General features: G+C 39.6%; 1 protein-coding gene across 2 annotated transcripts in view; it reads left to right on the top strand.

The window, feature by feature from the left end:
- LOC149010953 (Glycine cleavage T-protein family) overlaps positions 1-21,810 on the top strand; it is a 69,463-nt gene that overhangs the window by 38,633 nt on the left and 9,020 nt on the right. For both annotated transcript variants that reach the window (XM_089162986.1, XM_089162987.1), the window contains 5 exons: positions 75-140; positions 259-323; positions 4,490-4,577; positions 4,715-4,780; positions 19,678-19,843. In XM_089162986.1, coding sequence (XP_089019112.1) covers positions 75-140; positions 259-323; positions 4,490-4,577; positions 4,715-4,780; positions 19,678-19,843 — 451 coding nt within the window. The remainder of the gene's footprint in view (positions 1-74; positions 141-258; positions 324-4,489; positions 4,578-4,714; positions 4,781-19,677; positions 19,844-21,810) is intronic.

The raw sequence follows: 21,810 nt of genomic DNA on the forward strand, positions 1-21,810 counted from the left end.
AAAAATTTTCTCATGACAATTTTACATTTACTAAAAGTAGTATTTTTTCCTTTGGTTTCATTTGACACATGCAGGGATGCGACACTGTTTTTGTTACACCAACAGCTCGTACAATAGACATTGCTCATGCATGGGTTATGGTAAGTATTGTGTGAAGTTTTCTAAACAGTTTTCTGTTATCCATGGTGAGCGTCATCTCTTAAATTAGTAGCTGCTAAAACATTTATTAATCATAACCAGTTGATGTAAATTTGACAGAAAAATGCAGTAACATTGGTGGTTTCGCCTCTAACAGGAAAAAGCATAACCGAAATGCTTACGAAGTATGTTCATCAATTTCTATCCTTTCATACATGGCTTTGACCTATTTTTGTTGTGGCTTGCTATTATTCTATTAGATGGGTTGTTCATTTTGATGACATGCTTCTGTATCATTTTTTTTAGTTTTTCCTTTCCCTTCTTCTGTTGGGTTTGAGTAATGGATGGTGCAGGAAATAAAAGAACCATGCATGTTGTTGCTATGGCCTGAATAAATTAATCCTGTCAATGAAGTGTTGTTAATTTCAGCTTACTGTTATACGCCGAATGTGAATGTGGATGTAGATGTAGAGGGATGGCGGGGGGAAGCATCCTGTATGGAGTTAACACCTCAATGTGGTTGGAACTTGGGCTATGGCTGCTGATGCGGGGTCATGAGGGGCATTAAATTTGTGTTAGTCATATTCATCTTCATTAATTTTTTGCTGCTACAAACTCCAGTAGCATAGTACTGTGGCTGTTGTGCTTAATAAGCGAAATGGGAATGGTAAATAGGAGTTGAGGGGAAAATTATGATTCCAAATTATCTAATCCTATCGGTTGTTGGTTTTAGTGTTTTGGCTTGATCTTTCACCAAAAAGTTGGTCCAGTCTCTACCTAGGCTGCATCAACAAGCTGTTTAGCTCATTTACAATAAAGACCTACTGATTTTGAAGCCAGTATTGAAGCAAGTTAAGTGTTTTTCCCAAACTTCATTTTTTAAAAAACTATGTTGGAGGTGACCAAACAGGAACAAATAATACATGATATATCAAACAATGTGGAGGTAGTGTTGGTGGAGCACAAGTTGGAGGAGCTTACTCACTGATTTTACTCTTGTATTCTCGTGGTGTAACTTATAAGCACACCAATGTTGTAATATGAAATTATGAACAATTGGACATGTTTGATGTATTATTTGACTTTAAACATTTATGTTTTAATTTATATCAAGTAATGGTTGTGTATTTCATGTTTTATAAGTGTTGGAGGGCATTTTAGGCTACAAACATTAGACTCGAGATTTAGCATCAGGCGCTATATCCTGAGCTGAGATCTTAGTTCTTAGAGTCCATATTGGACTCTTCCTTCTTTGTTTATGAGTTCGGTTGTAAGTACTGCACCTATATTATACAACATGAACTATAGAACCTTTAAGACATAAATGAAAAACAAGTGTATCAAATACAATTAAATAACTTAAATATCATTGAAATTCCATCCATATTAGTATCACAATCTTGACTCTCAAGAATAGAATAATAAAATTATACAGCCATTAGAAGTTCTATATAAGTCGCAACTCATAAGTTCATAAACAAGCATGGAATGAGATAAAAATTCAATCAAGCCCTAGCTCCACCACCAACTCCAGCATCAGTTCCAGCACCAGGTTCACCAGCTCCAGCAGCACCACGACCATGACCACGTCGTATACCGGTGCCTACATGTTGGCCCTCCAACTCTATGAGGTGGTCTACCATATGTTCCCTCATAGGATTAGGGCACAGGGGTGTATTGTAGTAGCCACCAGCCAAATGTCGCTTGACTTTCGTCTCCATTGAGGGCTCTGTGCAGTAGTGGCATATAATCCTTTGGCTCCATGGACCCTCAGGGGAACTCTGTGTTGCCAAGCAACATAATTGTCCTTGGTTGAAGACCTACTTGAAATGGGCTTGATTAATCTTCCTTTGGTGTTGTAGATATGCTAAGAATAGTTGCAAATGAAAATTCGGTTGAAATCCGTAAGAAATCTAGCGAAAATTGAGAGTTACGATGAGGTATGGCAAGATATGGAGAGAGATTTGGCAAGATCTGGTGTGATCTGGCGAGATCTCAAGCGAGTTGTGGGAACTCTGAGATCAGGTGAGATCTTGAGTGAGTTGTGGGAACTTTGAGATCTTGCAAGACATCTTGTCTCACCTTCTCAGAGAAACGAGATCTCGCGAGACTTTGCTGAGTTCTCAAACCATGCATATTAGAATTATGACAGAAGAGATTCAAAGAAATCACATTCCCAAATTTGTGGAAGACAAGGAGGAGCGCCAAGCCGCCAAGCCCCCGAAGACAAGTTCATAACTGATGCGAAATATGCCTCCAAGAAGTACTAGGACATGGTCAAAGCAACAACGCCAGTTGGAGACTTGCCTAAAAAGGTAAGTTTTCTCCTTGAACATCACCATGCCCTTGCTGTTGAAGATAAAGAGTTGCTGTCCATGAGTTTCAGAGAAGGACCAACCCCTATTCCATACTACATTGACCCCACCCTTGGTCTTAAAGGGTTTTTTGGACGAACCACAACCGGAAGTCATGAAGACATAGCCAAGACAGTAGTACACAACGGAAATGTGGTGGAACAAGAATGTAGGGGCATAACTAATGACGTGGTGCTTAAACATGTTGTCTTCATCATCCCTCCTTGGTTCTTTAAAAAAAGAAGGCTCCTAGACTCAGAATTCTGTCTGGGAGCAGTACTAGCAGCAATACACCTACTACTTCCACCTACTACTTCCTCCCCAACTGCAAGATGAGAGGTCGAGTTCACACTAGAGATTTTCAATGGATTTACCTAGGAGCACATGATTGGCACATTCATCAGGAGATGAATGCTTTCGGGGGGGGGGGAATTGATGTGAACAGGGCCCTCCCCTTAGCCGAAACAATGGTTTGGGCCCCAAGACCCAACCAAGATGCGTTACCTATGGCTGGCCGAGCCCCTGTAGGGCAATTTTGTGATTTTCCAGCACTAACTAGTTGCTTATTTTATTTTCAGAAGTTTTGTTTTATTTTTCTGTGTCCAATTCTGTATTGAATTCCTAGTTTGAGATAGTTGTTGAGTTTTAGTGTCATAGGGAGTCTTTCTTTTAAGTTGGACTCTTTATGGATAATTAGGTGTTTTATTTCATGTCTAAGTTCTTTCATTTTATGTGGTTGTTATATAATTCTATAGGGTATCCTAACTTATGAAGGAAACCCTAGTTGAGTAAGTTTCTAATTCCTAGTTGAGTCTAAGTCAATTTCCTAGTTAGAGTCAGATTCTTTGTTTCTTGATGTAAGGGTATAAATAAGCCACTCTTTTCATTGAAAAGGCAGTCTGCATTGAATTAGGATTGTACAGTTCTTGTGGGAAACAAGTTGTGGTGTTCTTGGGAGGGCCAAGGTGGACTTCTAAGTTTCTTGCCTTCACTTCAAAGAACTAGCAGCCATCTCCTTCAATGGCAGCTCCACCAAGTAAGTCCAACACATGTAACCCCTTCCCCTGTCTCCTACCTCCGTCACAGCCCTTCCCCTCTCCTTCTCTTTCTTGCAAAGCCTAGGAAACCCCACCTCCTTGCATTGCAGCCCCCTAATTCCTTTCCCCCACCCCTGCCAGCCCCTTAGATCCCCTCCCTACCCCCTGCGACACACCCAGGCCCTTCCCCCACCTTCGTAAAACCCTGCAGCACCCCTCTCCTCCTTGTTTTGCTCTTAGCTCCTTTCTCTTCCTCTTTCTGACTTGCTACAACCAGAAAAAATAGAAGGAAGAAGAGAAAAAGAATGAAAAGAGAAGGTAGAAGAAAGAAAAGGGGGAAAAAGAGGGGAAAAAGAGAGAGAATAGAATAAGAAAAGAAAGATTGCCCAAGATCGTCGAAGCCCTACCTGAAACCCATCCTCAAAACCCTAAAATCTTCCTTATCTTTTATTTCATCTAGGAATCATCCCCATAATCTTCTCTAAACCTTCCCATATCAATCCATTAATCCTAAAAAATCTCCTAGAATCATCCCATGGGAATTTGGTAAAACCTAAATCTTTAGCTGGGTTACATCATATTGTCTTGGAATGAAGAAGGCAACTGGATGCCCAGGCAACTCTTTGACTACTATGGGCCAGTTTATGAAGTATTTTTTTTTTGGGGGGGGGGGGGGGGGGTGGTCTCTAGTTTTTGGATCTGTCATAGAGGTTATTTACTGGGTATTTTTATATATGAAGATCAAAACCTGAAGCCTGCATTTGGATGATGCTTTTAGTCATTAAATTTGTTTTTTGGATCTGTCATAGAGGTTATTTACTGGGTATTTTTATATATGAAGATGAAAACCTGAATCCTGCATTTGGATGATGCTTTTAGTTATAAAATTTTCTATTTTTTCACATTATGTGTCTGTATTTTATGTCTGCTGATCATTCTTGTCTTTGTTGATGATTGCAGGTACATATTTTTTTCTGATAAGGTAGAAGTTCATGACATCACAAAGCAAACATGCTTTTTCATACTCATTGGACCCAAGAGTAAACAAGTACAGAATTTGTGTACTGCTCCAAATTTTGTTCTGCATGTCTGGTTTTTAAAATTTCTTTTTGTTCTGACTCTGGTCTTCCCCCTGGGATTCTGGATTTGACTTGGTTTGAATGCCTTTTATTATGATGATTTCAGGTAATTGAGGAGTTAGGTCTTGGGGATCTTCTTGGGAAATCTTATGGCACGCATCTACATTACAGTGTAAGTCTCGAGATTTTACATTGAACATTTTTGCTTTGTCACAGGTTACTGTCCTCAGGATCACACTCTTCTCTTTTCTTTTAATGACTTAAAGAATTTATTCTTGTTGCGGCATCTTCTGTGGAATGACTTACAATGTTTAGTTGGAGCTATATTGTGTACTCTTTTCTCTTATGCATTTATTGGAGTATGTCTGAAATATGTTAACTCTAGCATATAAGAAGATGTCTAAGATATATTTAGTGAAGGAAGGAAGAAAAGCTATCAATAAGATAGGTATAGTGGGAGAAAGAAAGAGTAGAGATTAAAACCGTATCAAATGAATTGAAGGTGATGATGGTAGAGTACTTATAAGGGATTAGGACATTAAAGAGGGATGGTAAAATATATCTCTAGTCTACTTAATGGAGATTCTTCACGTAAAATGGTCTTGGAAAGCCACCTTACTCTTTTTGATACGAACACAAACAACAACAACAACAACAACAACAAGCCTTTTCCCAACTAAATGGGGTCGGCTACATGGATTCTTGCCTTCCACTCTGTTCTATTTGAGGCTAGGTTAGATATAAGGACTAAGCTATGCATATCCTTTCTCACCACTTCTCTTAAGGTTATCTTTGGTCTCCCCCTAGCTCTTCTAGTTCCAACAATCTGGATTATATCACTTCTTCGTATAGGAGCATTTATAGGTCTTTGTTGAACGTGGCTATGCCACCTTAAATGACTTTCTCGAAGCCTATTACTTACGGGAGCAACTCCCAGACCAACTCTAATATGATCTTTCCTTATCTTATCCTTCCTAGTTTTACCAATCATCCATCTTAGCATCCTCATTTTTACCACATTAAGTTTATTTATATGATTCTTTTTAATAACCCAACACTCGGCACCATACATCATAGTTGGTTGAACGACGGTTCTATAGAATTTTCCTTTAAGCTTTAATGGAATACGTCAATCACACAAGACCTCGGACGCACCTCTCCGCTTCATCCACCCTATTTTAATTCTTTGGGAAACATCATCCTCTATATTACCTCTTTTATTTATGAATGTACCTAAGTACCTAAAACAATCACTCTAAGGAATCTCCTTATTGTCAAGTTTCACCACCTCATCGTCTGCCCAATCATGCCTAAAGTTACAAACTAGATATTCTGTCTTCGTTCTACTTAGTTTAAAGCTTCTTGATTCCAAAGCTGCTCTCAATGGTTCTAACTTGGTATTAATCCCCATTTGAGTCTCATCTATCAACACAATATCATCAACAAAGTCATGAATGTCTTTGGTTAATTCATTCATTATAAGTGCAAATAAATATGGGCTTATAGTTGATCCTTCATCTAGCCCAGCTGTAATTGGAATCCATTACTTTGTCCTCCCACTGTTCTTACACTTGTCAGTGAACCATTATACATGTCCTTAACTATGTCCTCAAATTTACTTGCAACACTCCTTTTCTTTAGTACTCGCCAAATTAACTTTCTAGGAACTCTATCATAAACTTTTTCTAGGTCAATAAATATCATATGATGGTCTTTCCTACAACTCTTTATACCTTTCCATAAGTCTCCTAATTAGGTAAATAGCCTCCATTGTAGATCTTCTCGGCATAAACCCAAATTGGTTCTCTGTAACTGTGGTTAAATGTCTCAAATGAGTTTCAATTACTCTCTCCAATAATTTCATATTATGGCTCATCAGTTTAATGCCTTTATAGTTATTACAACTTTGAATATCTCTTGTATTTTTGTAAATTGGAACCACAATGCTTCTACTCCATTAATCTGGCATTTTCCCTATGCTCTTAATCTTGTTAAACAAACTAGTCAACCAAACTAGCCCATGGGTTCCTAAGCTCTTTCATACTTCTATTGGGATTTCATTTTGCCTTGTTTCATCCTCCTAAGTGCTTCTTTTACTTTGGACATTGAAATTCTCCGTATATGAATGATGTAATCGTCTAAATCACAGGTGCATGAAGTATGCTAGTTTAGTGAACTAGAGAAATAGATTTCCCATCTTTTCTTAATATCCTTATCACATACTAGTACTTTACAATCTTCATTTTTAATACACTTAACATGATCAAGATCTCTATACTTCCTATCCCTTATTTTAGCTATCTTATTAATAGATTTTTCCCCTTCCTTCGTGCCCAACTTATTGTATAATTCTTCATACTTTTCCCGCAATTTTATTAGCTTCATTTCCAGCCAACCTTATATCTTTGAAGATCCTCAACATATATTATGCTATTATATAAAAACATGAAATTGAAGAACATGGCTACATTTTTATTACCTAAAATAGCCTAAAATAGCCTAAAATGTTTTTACTAAATTTCTTATGCCGTTTAAGCTCAAATACTTATCAAAAACATTAATATATTTCTTTACCCTTTATTACTTCTCAAAAACTCATATATTCTTTTTTTTTTCTTCCTGCTAAAAGGTCATTAGTATTAAAGCATAGAAAAATAATGTTATTCCTGCAACTTCAGTTGCCCCAATTTTTCCAAATCTCATCTGGTTCCTCTAAGAAAATCTCATATACACACACAAAATCAGATTAGAAATGATACCGAGACATCTAGAGCATCCCAGTCCAATTCACCTTGAATTGTTGCTGACTTTGGGGAATTAAATGCTGAAATTTCTAGCTTTGCCGCCGAACCAGCCAAGAAGTCAGCGGCCACATTTGTCTCTTTGTAACAGTGAGAGGTCTTCCATTCAATCACATTTTAAAAGCCCTCAATCCCTCTCCACCAAAGAGTACACCATGGAATATGCCTCTATTTGGTTAGGTAAACTACCCTGCTGAATCACATTGCTACATTAAAAAAAAAAAAAAAAAAGAAAAAAAGAAGAAAAAAAATAATTACATAATAAAATAATTAAAACATCTTATTTGTAGGTTCAATAATTAAGGTACTCCTTAATGGCTAATACAAATTGATTCAATTAAAATGGACTTTGTTCAAGTTTAGTTTGGACAATATGTAATGTAAAAGTGAATACATTTTTAATACCTAAAATGCCCTTAATTTTTTAAACAAATTTTCTTATGTACCCTTTGATTCTTACACTTCATAGTAATCCTTAATACACTTCATTACCCTTTGTTACTCTCTATTATTTTTTTTGGGAACTGAGGTCTCCTTGGGCTAGCTTACGAGCAACTTAACTACATTCTTTGGAGGTAATTTTTTACATATAATTTAAATATAAGCTAGGTGATGTGAACAGGTTTGAGACCCCATGACCGAATCCTAGAGTGGGCCCCAAGGTCCCTCCAAACTAGCTGGCCAAACCCCTATGGAGTGTATTTTGGGCATTTTCAACCCTGTTTAGCTGCTGAAATTTAGTTCCAGAAATTCAGTCCTAATATTAGAGTCCAATTTTGTTAAGAAGTGTTAATTGGAGTCAGTAGTTGAGGAGTCCTTAGTCCAGCACATGACAATTAGAGTTTTAATTAAATAGAATTTTATCATATGCCAATTAGAGTTTTAAGTTGATTAGAAATTTATTTCTGCATGTGTCAATTAAGGTCGATTAGGTCTTTTATTTTTTTATTTCAGTAGTTGTGATTGATGTGATCCTAATCTACAAAAGAATCCTACGTAGAGTTAAGGTCTTTTAGTAGGCTGTAAATAACTTACTTTGTTAACTTGAGTTTGCCTGAAAAAATTTGAAGCCTTTTGAGAAATTGGATTGTGGTTGTCTTTGGGAGGGCCTTGATGGTTTTACAGCTCTTCAACTTTCAATTGTGGCAACCTTCCTCAACAACCAGCAGCCATCTTGCACTTCCAGCTGCCTCCAAGTAAGTACACACACCCCCAGCTTTCCTGCACCCTACTTCCATCGCAGCCCCTCCCCCTTACTTCCCTCCCATCATAAGGCCTAGGTATTCCCTCCCCCTCCCATTCCCCTGCTGTTACAGCAGCCCTCCTCCTTTTTTCCCATCCCTGTTCTGCACACCACCCTAGATCCCTACCCATTGCTGCCACATCACAGCTGCAGCATTCCCCAGCCCCTTAAGACTCTGCTATACCCCTCCCTACCCCCTGTGGCACCTCCCAGCCCCTCCCCCGCCTCTCTGCTACCCTATAGCTTCCCTGTTCCGCCATCTATCACACCCCTCCCACCCCCTTTTTAACTTGCGACAGAATCTGAAAACAGAAAAACAAAATAAAAAAAAGAAGAACAGAGAAGGGGGGGGGGGGAAGAAGAAGAAGAAAAGAAAGATTTGAAAAGATGGGCCAAGATCCAAGAATCCTCTTCCAAGATATCCAAGAACCAACCATAGTGATCCAAATTATCTCATTCTACTTCCCCATCAACCCTAGGGTGATTTTGGATATCCCAAAACCATCCCATAGGGATTTGATAAAACCCTAATTTCACCCTTCTTCCCAATTAAACACAACCCATTTGATTTGTGATAATAGAGTCTTCCCACATAATTTTAGATTGATCCTTTTCATCCCATAATAGTCTTGGAATCATCCTTGCTTCCTTACCGCATCCCATTAATTTGCTGGAAGATTCTAGGCGAACCCCAAATTTTGGGGAATTCATCTTAACAGCCTTAACCCTAGAATTTGGTTCACATCAGCAGGGCTTTGCCTCTGGCCCTAAGGGGATTCGAACCCTTGACCTCATAGTTATTAGGCGTGGTCTTACCAGCTGAGCAACCCGTCGAGATTTGTTACTCCGTATTCATTTCTTTGGATTTTACATAGAGAAATACTTATTACAATGAATGCATTGCTAATTTGCTATATTTACTAATTACAAAATTAAATAATTACAGCATCTTATATGTAGGTTCAATAATTAAGGTATACCTAATGACTAATATACATCGTTTCAATAAGAAGATAGAATTTCTTCACGTTTGATCTGGACAATATGCAAAGTAAAAGTAAATTATATGATGGATTTTAGGTAGCTCATAGTTGAAAGGATTTATATTAGCCATTAAGCGTACCTGAAATGTTAAACCTGCAAATAAGATGTTAATTATTTTAATATTTATTATTAGTGATTGTAGCAGTGTGATTATTCTAATAAGTTATTGTCTTGGTAAAATATAGGGATGAATAGAATATAGGGTGAAGAAGTATATAAAAGTTTACTGAGGAGTGTTGTAGTGAATGGGTATATATGGAAATTGGTGAAATATCTGAGGGTACTTTAGGTGGTTATCAGTTTTACATTGCATATTTTCCAATCTAAAGATCAAACTCCATCTTTTTTATTGAAACGATTTATATTCGCCATTGGGTGTTTCTTAATTATTGAACCTACAAACAAGATGTGCTAATTATTTTAATATATAATTGTAGTAATATTTGTTATTAGTAATTGTAGTAATGCTATCATTGTTTAAAAGTATTTGTCTAGTTACAATCTAGGGAAATGAATAGAGAGTAATACTGGGTAAAGAAGTACATTAAAATTTATCAAGAAGTGTAAGAGTCAAAGGCTATAAAATGAAACTAGTAAATATAGTTGAGGATAATTTAGATAGTAAAAATGTGTTAGGACCCTGCTCAAATTCACCCCCAAACCTCCCTAATGCAGTAAGTATAGGAAATGCTGCTCGGAATACAAACTCAGACCATAGAAATAACTGCTACACAACAATGGCTGCTTGCATTAAATTTAGAAATGAAACTGACAAGAAACTTCAAACAACTCTACTGATTCACTCAATATCTATTACCCAAAACAAAGCAACACCTCTAAACCCCCAAAACCCTACTCGAGAGAACTCCCCCCCCCCCCCCCCCAAAAAAAAAAAAAAAAAAAAAAAATCCACACTCCATCATCCATGCATAACCTTCAGCTCACTCCTTCCCCCCTTACATACAGACATTCCTACAACCTCTTACACCTCACACACATCTCCTTTTGCCAAGTGGACCATCATCTTTGATCCTCTGTCCTCAGCAAGGTTGTGGCTACTGTCCACTATCATTTGGTCACCTGTCCCCCTAGTCGATTCTGTACCCTGTATGTCTGGTTGGCCTTGATCTCCTCTACCTACTGATGATGATCCCATGCTTCTCCCCATATACTTACGTTCGTATGCCCAATTTATTAGGGGCTTATCAACACTCCCTCCCTTAAGTCTCACCTTCTCTCCAAGGTGAAAATTTGGGAATTGACTGTGCAGCTCAAAAAAATCCTCCCAAGTGTTACCACAGGAGGGTAGGTTCTTCCATTGTATCAGCACTTCAAGCGTGCCACGAGATGAGTAATGGGTGTCCAACAACTCCTCTGGAGTGAGCTGTAATTCCCATTTCCTCAGCTAAGCAAGATGTGTGGGGCTGAGTCATGATGTTGTTTCCCACAACCTTCTTCAACTGGGATATGTGGAAGACCTAATGCACTTTGGAGTTGGGTGGAAGAGTAAGTTTGTAAGCAACGGGATCGGTTTGAGCTGCAATTGGATACGGTATAGTAGTGGTGGCTGAGCTTCTCATTAGGGCATTTGGCCAATTTTTCGAACCGTTATGGCTGGAGTTTGGGGAAGGCTTCCTCCCCTACTTGGTAAGTGACATGTCGGCAGTGCTGATTTGTAGGGGAGCTCATGCGGTCTTGAGCCACTCGTAAGCTGGTCTTCAGCTCATCTAGAACACCATCCTGTTCGCGAAGGAAAACATCAACTTCATCCACCTTGGATTGATCCCCGTCCCACCTTAGCAATGTTGGAGGGGGGGGGTGTTCTTGCCCATAAACAATTTGAAACAGGGTCATCTTGGTAGCTGAATAGTAGGTGGTATTGTACCAATATTCAGCCCAAGGAAGCCATGTGGTCCAGTCACGCAGCTGTCTAGTATAAAAACAGTGAAGATAATCTCCGAGCCTCTATTTACTACATCAGTTTGGCCACCATTTGTGTATGATAGGCACTGATGAATTTGAGTTTGGTTCCCTCCAGTTTGAAAAGCTCCCTCCAAAAGTTACTCATGAAAACCCGGTCTCTATCAGATTTAATTTACTGAAAATCAGAGCGAATCCTTTGCTGAATACGGGTGAGTAATTGTGATGAGATGCCCATATTTGGAGAGCCGATCAACCACTACCAACACGGTATCTCCCCCATTGTTTTTGGGTAGACCTCCAATAAAATCCAAGCTGTCCTCCCAGACATGATCCAGAATACATAGAGGTTGAAGCAGCCCCACTGGTTTCATAGACTGATGTTTGCTTTTTTGACATGTGCCACAGCCTGCCACAAACTCCTCAACAGCCCCCTCATACCCACCCAGTACTCGCCAGCAGCCAACCTTCTATAGGTGTAAAGATACCTAGAATGACGTCCGAATGGGGTAGCATGAAATTCAACAAGCAGCTTAGGAATGAGCCCTCAGGGAATACCAGCCTCATAGTTGTCAAAGTGGCAAGGCGACCAAAGCGAGTGGGGGTCCGGTTAGGCAATTAGGAGGCAATAAGGCGACAAAAGCGATTGGGTCAAATTTTTTAAATATAATTAGTTTTAAACTATTTTCTATAATAAGCTAAACAAATATTCAATAGTGACATTCATCCTAAAAAAACAAGCATTCAAGAATCATAATTATGAAAAATTATTCAAAAAAAGAACCCAAACATAAGTTCATCTCATCAAACCATGGTTGTCAAAGCATTTGCCTAGGCATTTACTGATTCATTGATTTTTGATGTTGAGTATGGCTTATGCTTCACATTCTGTTGCCGACGGGCATGAGGGTCCCTTTGGGCCTTGGAGTTCCTTTGCAGATTGGTCGTCAATTAAGTGGTTAAAAAAAAAGTGGTTGAAAAACCGCTTTGCTGCCTAGGTGTGCCTAGGCAGACGCTTTGACAACTATGACCAGCCTTCGTTTATAAAAAAGTGTCCCATTTTTCAACTAATAATTGGGGAAAGCCGTAGAGCCATGTATCAATGACTGCACCACATTTTTTTGCATTTGGAGCCCAAATTTCTTCTTATAAGCCTTCTTCTTCCATATTGCTGCCAATAAGCTGGAGAGCTGTACTCCCCCTCCCATTCGATGAGAAAAAGCATCGGCGGCCTTGTTCTCACATCCTGGTTTATAGTGATGATCTCAAAATTAAATCCCTGTGATTTCATGATCCAATTTATTTTTTAATCTTCAGCCACCAACCTCTGGTCCATCAAGTACCACAAACTTCTTTGGTCAATACACACCTTAAAATGCCTTCCTAACAGGTAATGACGCCATTTGATTGCTAACACCACTGTCGTCAATTCCTTCTCATAGACTGATTTCGTACAGGCACGAGGTGAAACAGCTTAGCTCTAATGGGCAATGGGATGGCCCTCTAGTATAAGGACAGCACCTAAGCCTAACCTGATGCATCCTTTTCAACCACAAACTTGACGCATTGCCAACACCAGAACAGTAATTTCTGTCTTCAAGGTTTCAAATGCGGAAGTGGCAGTGGATCTCAGTGAAAAGCATCTTTCTTCAGCAAATTTGTGAGAGGAGCTGCTATCGTCCCATAGTCTTTGACAAACCTTTGGTAGTACCCTGTGAGACCAAAAAACCCTCTCAATGCCCTGACATTCCTTGGCTGTGGCCACTCAACCATACAACATATTTTTGTGGATCTGCTGCCACCCCATCAGCATAAATCACATGTCCCAAGTAATCTAAAGTAGCAACCTCAAATTAACATTTCTTTTTGTTTACCACCAATTTATGTTGTCCTAGGATATTGAGAACAACCCGAAGGGGCTGCAAATGATCCACCATCAATCTACTAAGCACCAAAATATCATAAAAAAACATTAACACAAATTTTCTCAAGTGTTCTCAAACTACCTCATTCATAAGTGCCTGAAATGTGGTGGGTGCATTCAAAATTTCGAATGGCACGACGAGGAACTTATAATGGTCATTGTGAGTGCAAAATGCTGTTTTCTCCAAATCCCCATCTGCTACTTGAATTTTGTGGTACCTCGACTTGGGGTCTAGCTAGCTAAATACTTTTGTGCCACCCAACTCGGCAAACAGTTCATTTGTTGCAGCCTTGCTGGTATGGAAAATTTGTCAGGTATAGTTAGCTTGTTAAGCACTCGGTAATCAACACAAAACGCTAGCCACCGTCTTTCTTTCGCACCAACAACAGAAGGCTGGAGTAAGGACTACTCGGCTTATCAATCTTGCAGCCACCATCTCCCCACCTAATCTCTCCACCTCATTCTTTTGCGAGTAAGTGTAGCACTACAGCTTGATGTTCAGTGGATTGCTGCTCTCCACCAAGTGGATGCAATGGTCATAAGGGCATCTCAGTGGCAAGCCTTTGGGTTTAGCAAATGGGGACTTGAACTCTATAAGTAACCCCTGCACCTCCCCATTGCTGTCTATACCCTTTTCCATGTCTGTGCTCATAAGTTTCAACCAATACCCTTCACCACTTGCCTGAATCGACTTCCATACCTGTTTCAACGTTGTTTCTAACCTGAGCAGAGATGGATCACCATTCAGCCTCACTTGCCTTCCTTCCCTTTCGAGCTGCATGGTCTTGTTCTTCCAATTGCTGTGGATGTTGCCCAGAGATGACAACCAGTCAACCCCCAAAATTGCATAGATGCTGGCAAGAACTTGACCTCGTTGACCTCGATGGAGATTGCTTGGCACATCCCTTGACCACCGACACTCTTCCCATCTCCCAACACCACATGAAAAGGTTTCTTCCCCTCGACTTTTAGTCTTAGAGATTGTACCAGTGAACGAGATAGAAAATTGTGTGTTGCCCTACACTCTACCGAAGCTACCACTGGTGCCCCTTTGATTCGACCCTATACTTTCATTATGCATGGAGAATCAAACCTTGCAAGACAACTATGAGATAGTTTGACTCCAAGCGAGTCGTTGAGCCCTTTCACCTTCTCTGCTATAGCCCTCACAACCTCCTCGTTTTCCTATATTGCCTCCCCTTCATGGAGCAACATCACTATGAGTTGTTTCATGGGACATTGTTGCCCTCGAGAGTATGACCCATCACACCAAAAACAGAGGCCATTATCCATTTCAACTTTCATTTCTTCAAGAGTTAGCCATCGTGGCGACTGCTACCACCGGTAGTTGTAGTCGTTCACTTGGAAGAAGATGATGGGTTCTTCGAACTTCCCCTCATCTACCCTTGGTTGGTTTTTCTTGAACTGGTCGAATTAACCCTGGTTTGGTTTGTTGAACCTGTATACTATTGGGCTGTGGTCCACACAAATTGGTGTTACTTAGACCCGTGACTCGTTGGGCCGAGCCTTGTCCCCATACAACTATGGGTTGTGCATTTATAGGTTTCTTAGGCCCACGGAGAGCCAAGTAGCTTTTATAGATTGGGCTAGGTCCATAACTTGGGCAAAGTGTTGGCTTAAATAATCGTATCTCAGCCTTGATTTCTTCCCCAAGACCTGACATAAACGCCCCTCACAATCATTCTTCTTCCCTAACATTGTCGATGATATTGATAGCTAGCGTCTTGAACTATCCCTTGTACTCATTGATGGTTCCATTTTGCCAGGGATCCATCAGCGCTTCTTGCAGTGATTTCGTCTACGGGGATCTAAACTAGCGACACATCCTCTTCTACAATTCTGTCCATGAAAGGAAAGGGTTCTGCATTTCTCTGAATTGAACCCATCCTAGGGCTGGCCCTTTGAAGCCAATCATTATCGCCTGCAACCTCTCTTCCATGCCAAGCCCCTGTACCGTAAAATATCTATCTACCCTAGCAGCCCACCCAATCGGATCTTCCCCTTTAAAAATGGCAACTCAAGAAATCTCGGAAGGTAGGCACGACGTTGCTGGGTCGTGGTTTCACGTTGTGGCTCCCTCTGAATCACTCCTTGAATATTGTCTCAACGGTGGTTTGCAGGCCTTTCAACCATAACTTCCTGCTATTGTGAATACACCTCCACTGCTTTGCCCTTCATCATGTATGCTTTAAGCTCATTCACAAACGCCAAGCAACTTTGTTCAACTCTATCTAGCTTTGAGTCTATCGCCGGCATTTTGGCTTTGAAGATCCTTCTCTAGCTTCCAAGACTTCCACTCATCGCTCGATTTTGCTTCTAACCATTCCCTGGATCAAACGTGCTCTGATACCAAGTTGTTAGGGCCCTTCTCAAATTCACCCCAAACCTCCCAAATGCAGTAAGTTATGGGAAATGCTGCTGGAAATACAAACTCAGACTACAGAAATAACAGCAACACAGCCACAGCTACTTGCATTAGATTCAGAAATGAAACTGAATAGAAACTTCAGACAACTCTACTGATTCACTCAATAAGTATTACCCAAAACAGAGCAACAACTATAAAACCCCGAAACCCTTCTGGAGACAACTTCTTCACACCCCCCCCAGGCAAGCTCAGCTTGCTCCACACTCTATCATTCCCCGCATAACCCTCACCTCACTCCTTCCCCCCTTAGATATAGACATTCCTAACAACCTCTTATGCCTCACACCAATCTCCTTTTGCCAAGTGGACCATCATGTCTGCTCCTCTGTCCTCAGCAAGGTTGTGGCTGCTGTCCACTATTATTTGGCCACCTGTCCCCCTAGTTGATTCTGTCCTCTGTATGTCTGGTTGGCCTTGATCCTCTGTAGCTACTGATGATCCATGCTTCTCCCCCTATTCTTGTGTTTATACACCTGAGTTATTAGGGGCTTATCAAAATGTGGCCATGTTCTTTGAGTTCATTCTTTTATATAATAGTAGGATATACAAAATTGGAATTTTTGGAGTAAAAATAAGCTTTAAGAAAGATGAAAGTTGGAAAGGCTGTTAGGAACGCTGGCCTAGACGGGTCATGATAGAAGTGTAGTAGATCTTTGGAATATATGGTCCATCTTGTCTAACCAAGCTGTTGAACAAGATTATGAAAATAAAGAGAAAGCCAAATGAACTGAGGAGAAACATTGTGGTGCTGTTTACAAAAACAAGAGTGATATTTAGAGCTGCAATAGATATAGAGGAATAAAATTACAGAGAAGCACATTACAATGCACGTCTACTTCAGCTGTAACTTTATTAAAAATGGGAGCATATGGGTTGGTTAAAAAAGAAGGATTTGAAAACTACTTTCCCAGTGGATTTCAACCTTATTCTTGGCAGGTATTCCTTCTACAGTGTGTTGGAGTCGTGCAATATTCAGGACTCCTGATTCTATCATCGACTGCAAGGGCACATCTGTCCTTGCTGCCTCATTAGTTTGGGTTTTATTTGTTGCATTATTATTGTATTTCTGCCATCACTTAAGTCAGGCAGAATAGTCCTTTTACTGTTGGGCCCTTCATTTTGCAATAGCTAGTGCTTTTCTTCCTCTTCATCTTCCCAGCCTTCATTCTTCTTCTTCTCTGCTCTCTAGTCCCAGACACTTGAATTCTAACATGGCATCAGAGAAACTACAATAGAGTTAAGGGTTTCTTCCTCATTCCTTGCCTCTGGTCAAACCTTTTCTCTTTTTTCTTCTTATCTGGTGTGCAGCCACCTATAGCTGCTATAATCATGTGCTAGAAATTTCTCCAACTACACATGAAGTCATCTGCCATTCCTACTGCTGAAGATCACACATATGAAGTCATCTGCCATTCCTACTGCTGAAGATCTAGGGAGATGTGTTCTTATATTTAACAAGATCTGGATTGCACATGACAGCCTCTGTGTTTTGGATGAATCTGCTGGACTCTGTTCTGCTTTATTTTTATTCTCTTTGTTATGATGGGTATGCCACCTTCCCATACTACAATCAATGTTAGTATCACTGCTGTCTTCTACTGCTGCAATCGATTTTAGCACTACTGCTTTTGGCATGATATTAGTCTGAGTTAGCTGCTACTACTGTTATTTTGGTTGCTATATATACCTGTTTACCAAAATCAACTGCAGCCCTGTGTTTCCTTTCATAAAAGGTGCTTTTCTTTTGGTAAAAGGTATATTGAAGAATTATATTTTGCTGTTAGCACACTAATTCTGCTGTCCCATTTACCAAAATTGACAGCAGCTCTATATTCTCTTGGTAATAGGAGAAGATAACTTTGATATATTTACTGCCCTGAGCTTGCTGTTACTGCTGTATCATGTGGTTTATTCCCTTGCTGTCCTTCATATTTGGGTCCTATGTTTTGCTATTATAGACCAATGCTACTGCTGCACCTTCAGAAACTATTACCTCTTCAGTCTCATCTGAAGAGCTTAATATTCAGGTCATATCCATAAAGCTTAAACGAAGTTCCAATTATCTTCTATGGGCCCAGGTTGTTAAGGTATATATTTTGGCTAAAGGCAAGTTGTCCTTCATTGAGATTTCCCCCCCAACCTCTAGAGATGAAAGCTATGATGCCTGGTCTAAAGACAATGCAATAATTATGATATGATTGTGGAATAGCATGGAACTGAATATTGCATCCAACATCATGTTTCATTCCACGGCAAAGGGAATATGGAATGATGGAACCGAATATTGCATCCAACATCATGTTTCATTCCACGGCAAAGGGAATATGGGATGATTTGGAGACATATTCACAAGAGAAAATTATGAACCGAATCAATGATTTTTATGAAAGACTCAAGCCGTCAACGTTCAGTTCAGATAAGTGAAGTCCCTTCGCTCGGTTCGCTCAGGTGGTCTTCCCTTATCTTCCCTAACATCAGAGTTGTTCTGATTTGGGAAAGGAGCACCGGCCGAGCACCCTGAATAAACAAGAAATGGACAGGGGAATCAATGATTCTTATTCGACCGATAATCAGCTAGCTTTCAGTTTCAGCATTCTGGTAAACCTTATCAAGACTATTGTAGCACCTTTAAAGGTATGATGGAAGAACTAAATATTTTTCGGCCTATCACCACTGACATTGGAAAACTTAAGACTCAATGCAATGAATTCTCTCTCCAAATTCCTTGCTGGACTGGACCCTGAAGGGCCTGAACACAAGCATATAAAGGGAGACTAGTTAGCTGGAGAAAGTGTACCTACCCTGAATGATGCTTTTCTTCTGCTTTTAGTGTTACTGATTCCTCAGGGGACTCTAGTCCATCAAATATCTCTAAAGGAAATAATTCAGTATTTACCACCTCCTATGGCCGTGGTCATGCTTTGGAGGGAGGTCATTCATCTGCTAGTCATGGTGGACAGCACATTGATCGAGCCTCATGACAGTGCACCATTTGTGGCAAGCCTGGTCATCTGGTGGACGCCTATTGGGCGCAACATGGGAAATCTAAATAGGCTCATCAACTAGTCAATCATGCGATGTCTGATGGCGGCACTAACATAGTATACCCTACCAATACTACACTCACTTCTACATCGGGAGATTCCTTCAGGAGTCTATGTGATGATGTAAGCCAACTCATGCGTTGTTTACAAAATTTCTACTTCAGACTTTCTGTTTTGAAGACTCAATGATTCTGTCCAGAGTTCATAAGTATATAAATTTAGAGCCTATGATTCTAGAAAAATTGTCTAGAATCACCAGGAACTTTTTCTCCCAAGTTGGTTTGATCTCCTCTTTCCCTCTCCATTCTTTCTTATTGTCTTGGTATTGGTTATTAGTGCTAAGATTCTCACAGTATACATATAACTTAGAAGCATTATTAGTTGGGAGTTATTTAATGCAAGGGATGAGGAAGATGGTGGGGAGGTTATAGAGGGAGAGCGGAATAGAGAATGGTGTAATGTTGATTGTTTTGATTAGACAAAAATTACAACCTTGCCTCTATATGCTGATATAAGGTAGACAAGGGAGGTAAAAAGGTAAAAAGATAAAAAATTACATAAAGTTATAGTATAGTAGGCACTTGGCTAAAAGCCACTTATGAAACTCACAGCTCCAGCTTTATTGGAATCCTTATAATTCGCAGGTGCATGGAATGCCAATTACTGTAGGCGTTGGCAGTGTGATTTTTGAAGAAGGGTTTTCCTTTTTTTCATCGTCGGCTGCTGCCGGATCTGTCTGGGATGCTCTTGTAAATCTTGGTGTCATCCCAATGGGTGCTAATGCATTTGAAAGATTAAGAATTTTACAAGGTATGAATCTCTTGATGACAGTTCTCATGTGGATGCTTAAAGGCTCTGTTTTTCATCTATCTTTCTTTCTTTTCTTTTCTTTTTTTTTTTTTTTTTTTGGTGGTGGGGGGGGGGGTTAAAAGATGCTTAAAGGCTTTGACTTGTATGTTTCTTGAATTGTCCAATAGATTGCTGTACCAATTTGTACACTGCAACAATTTTCTTGGTTATTTGTAAAATATTGCTCATATAGCCTATTTAAGTAATTTGTTGGATTCACCAGTCTCATTTGATCTTTGACTGTCTAATGTAGTTGTCTTTGTGATGGGTATGGCCATATGAATCTAAATGTTTGGGAGAAAAGTAATCTCATATGATGATATTTGTAAAGGAAATAGATGAGTGTACAGAAAATTAAGGAAAACTGATGGGGAGTCATAACATTTATGATGAAATTTGGAATTATCATGTTGAGGTCCTGAAAATGCTAGAGAGCAGTAAATATTTTGAGTTTGTCTCAAAGCCATGGTCTGTTGTTGCAACTTGCAACCAATGGTAGGCCTTTAGAGTTTAATCCTCAGGAAGTAGCTCTAGATTTTGATTATGTCATGGCATCAGCATCCAAAACATTGCATCTTTTCTCAGCAATAATAGGACATGACAGATCGAAGATTCAGATGTATCATATATGGCAAGGTGAACATTTGGTGCTCTTCATAGTTGTCATGACATAGCCTGTGTGCTGCATAGGGATCCAAACTCTTTCTTGGAATAAGAAGCCTTGTTGATACGAAATTGGTTAATACTGTTTTTTTTTTTTTTTTTTTGCTTATATTATATCCTATGCTTTGTTATTTTATGTTAGTTTCTCATGCTAAGTCATGACTAGCATAACTATATGTTGAAAGAATTTTGGAGATCCTGACTTGTATCTAAAGGACACAGCAAGAGCCTTATCTATGCTAAGAACCTTCCAAAAATAAAACAAATCAAATATTCCAGTGTGGAAATATTACAAAACTACCCTCAATGAGGAAACCTTCAATATGGAACATAAATCTTAACTACTAGATCTACGTTACAACACTCTCCCTTAAGCTTGGAGTATATATATTTATCATGCCCAACTTGCCAATGATATTACTGAACATCTTGACACTTTTCTCTTTGTAAACACATCAATCTGCTGATTATCTATGGCAACAAAGGTGATACGAATTAGTCCAGCTTCAATCTTTTCTTTGAAAAAGTGCTTGTCCATCTCCACATGCTTGGTCCTATCATGTTGTACAGGACTATAAGCTATGCTGATTGCTGGTTTTCTATCTGAGTATGGCTATAGAGGTGTCTCTAATTCTGTCCCAAGCTCTTGAAAAAATAACTTCAACCATAGTGCTTCACAAATACCTCGAGCCAATACTCGAAACTTTTCTTTCAAACTGGATGTTGCAACTATTGGTTGCTTCTTGCTCCTCCAACCCTTGCTTCCTACATATGCACAATAGCTTGAGGTAGAGCTCCCATCATTTGGACGTTTGATACTACAGCCCAAATCTAGAAGGCTACTACTGAAAGTCTGAAACATATGGATAGTAGGAGAATAATGCACCAGGTTTATGAACTGTGGAAGAAGCTTCATAAGACTACCCAAAAGGAACTGGCTATAACCCAATATTTTGTTGAGTTGCGATCTCTTTGGCAAGAGTTGGATCATTATGGGGATTATCACCCCACTAATCCAAATGATGTGGCTACTTATAGGAGGCATGTTGATAAGATTCGGGTATATGACTTCTTGGCGAGTTTGAATGTGGATTATGATCATATCAAAGTGCAAGTATTAAGTCGTTCTCCCTTTCCTACACTAGAACAGTCTTATGCCTTTGTTTAGTGTCAAGAAAGCTGTCGATTAGCCATGCTTCATACTTCTATTAGGGAGAAATCAGCCTTACAGTCTGTTAGCACTAAATCTGATTCGGCCAAGGAAA

The sequence above is a fragment of the Hakea prostrata genome, chromosome 7, assembly GCF_041222555.1.
Source record: "Hakea prostrata isolate BN-2017 chromosome 7, UWA_Hpros_2, whole genome shotgun sequence".
NCBI lineage: Eukaryota > Viridiplantae > Streptophyta > Magnoliopsida > Proteales > Proteaceae > Hakea > Hakea prostrata.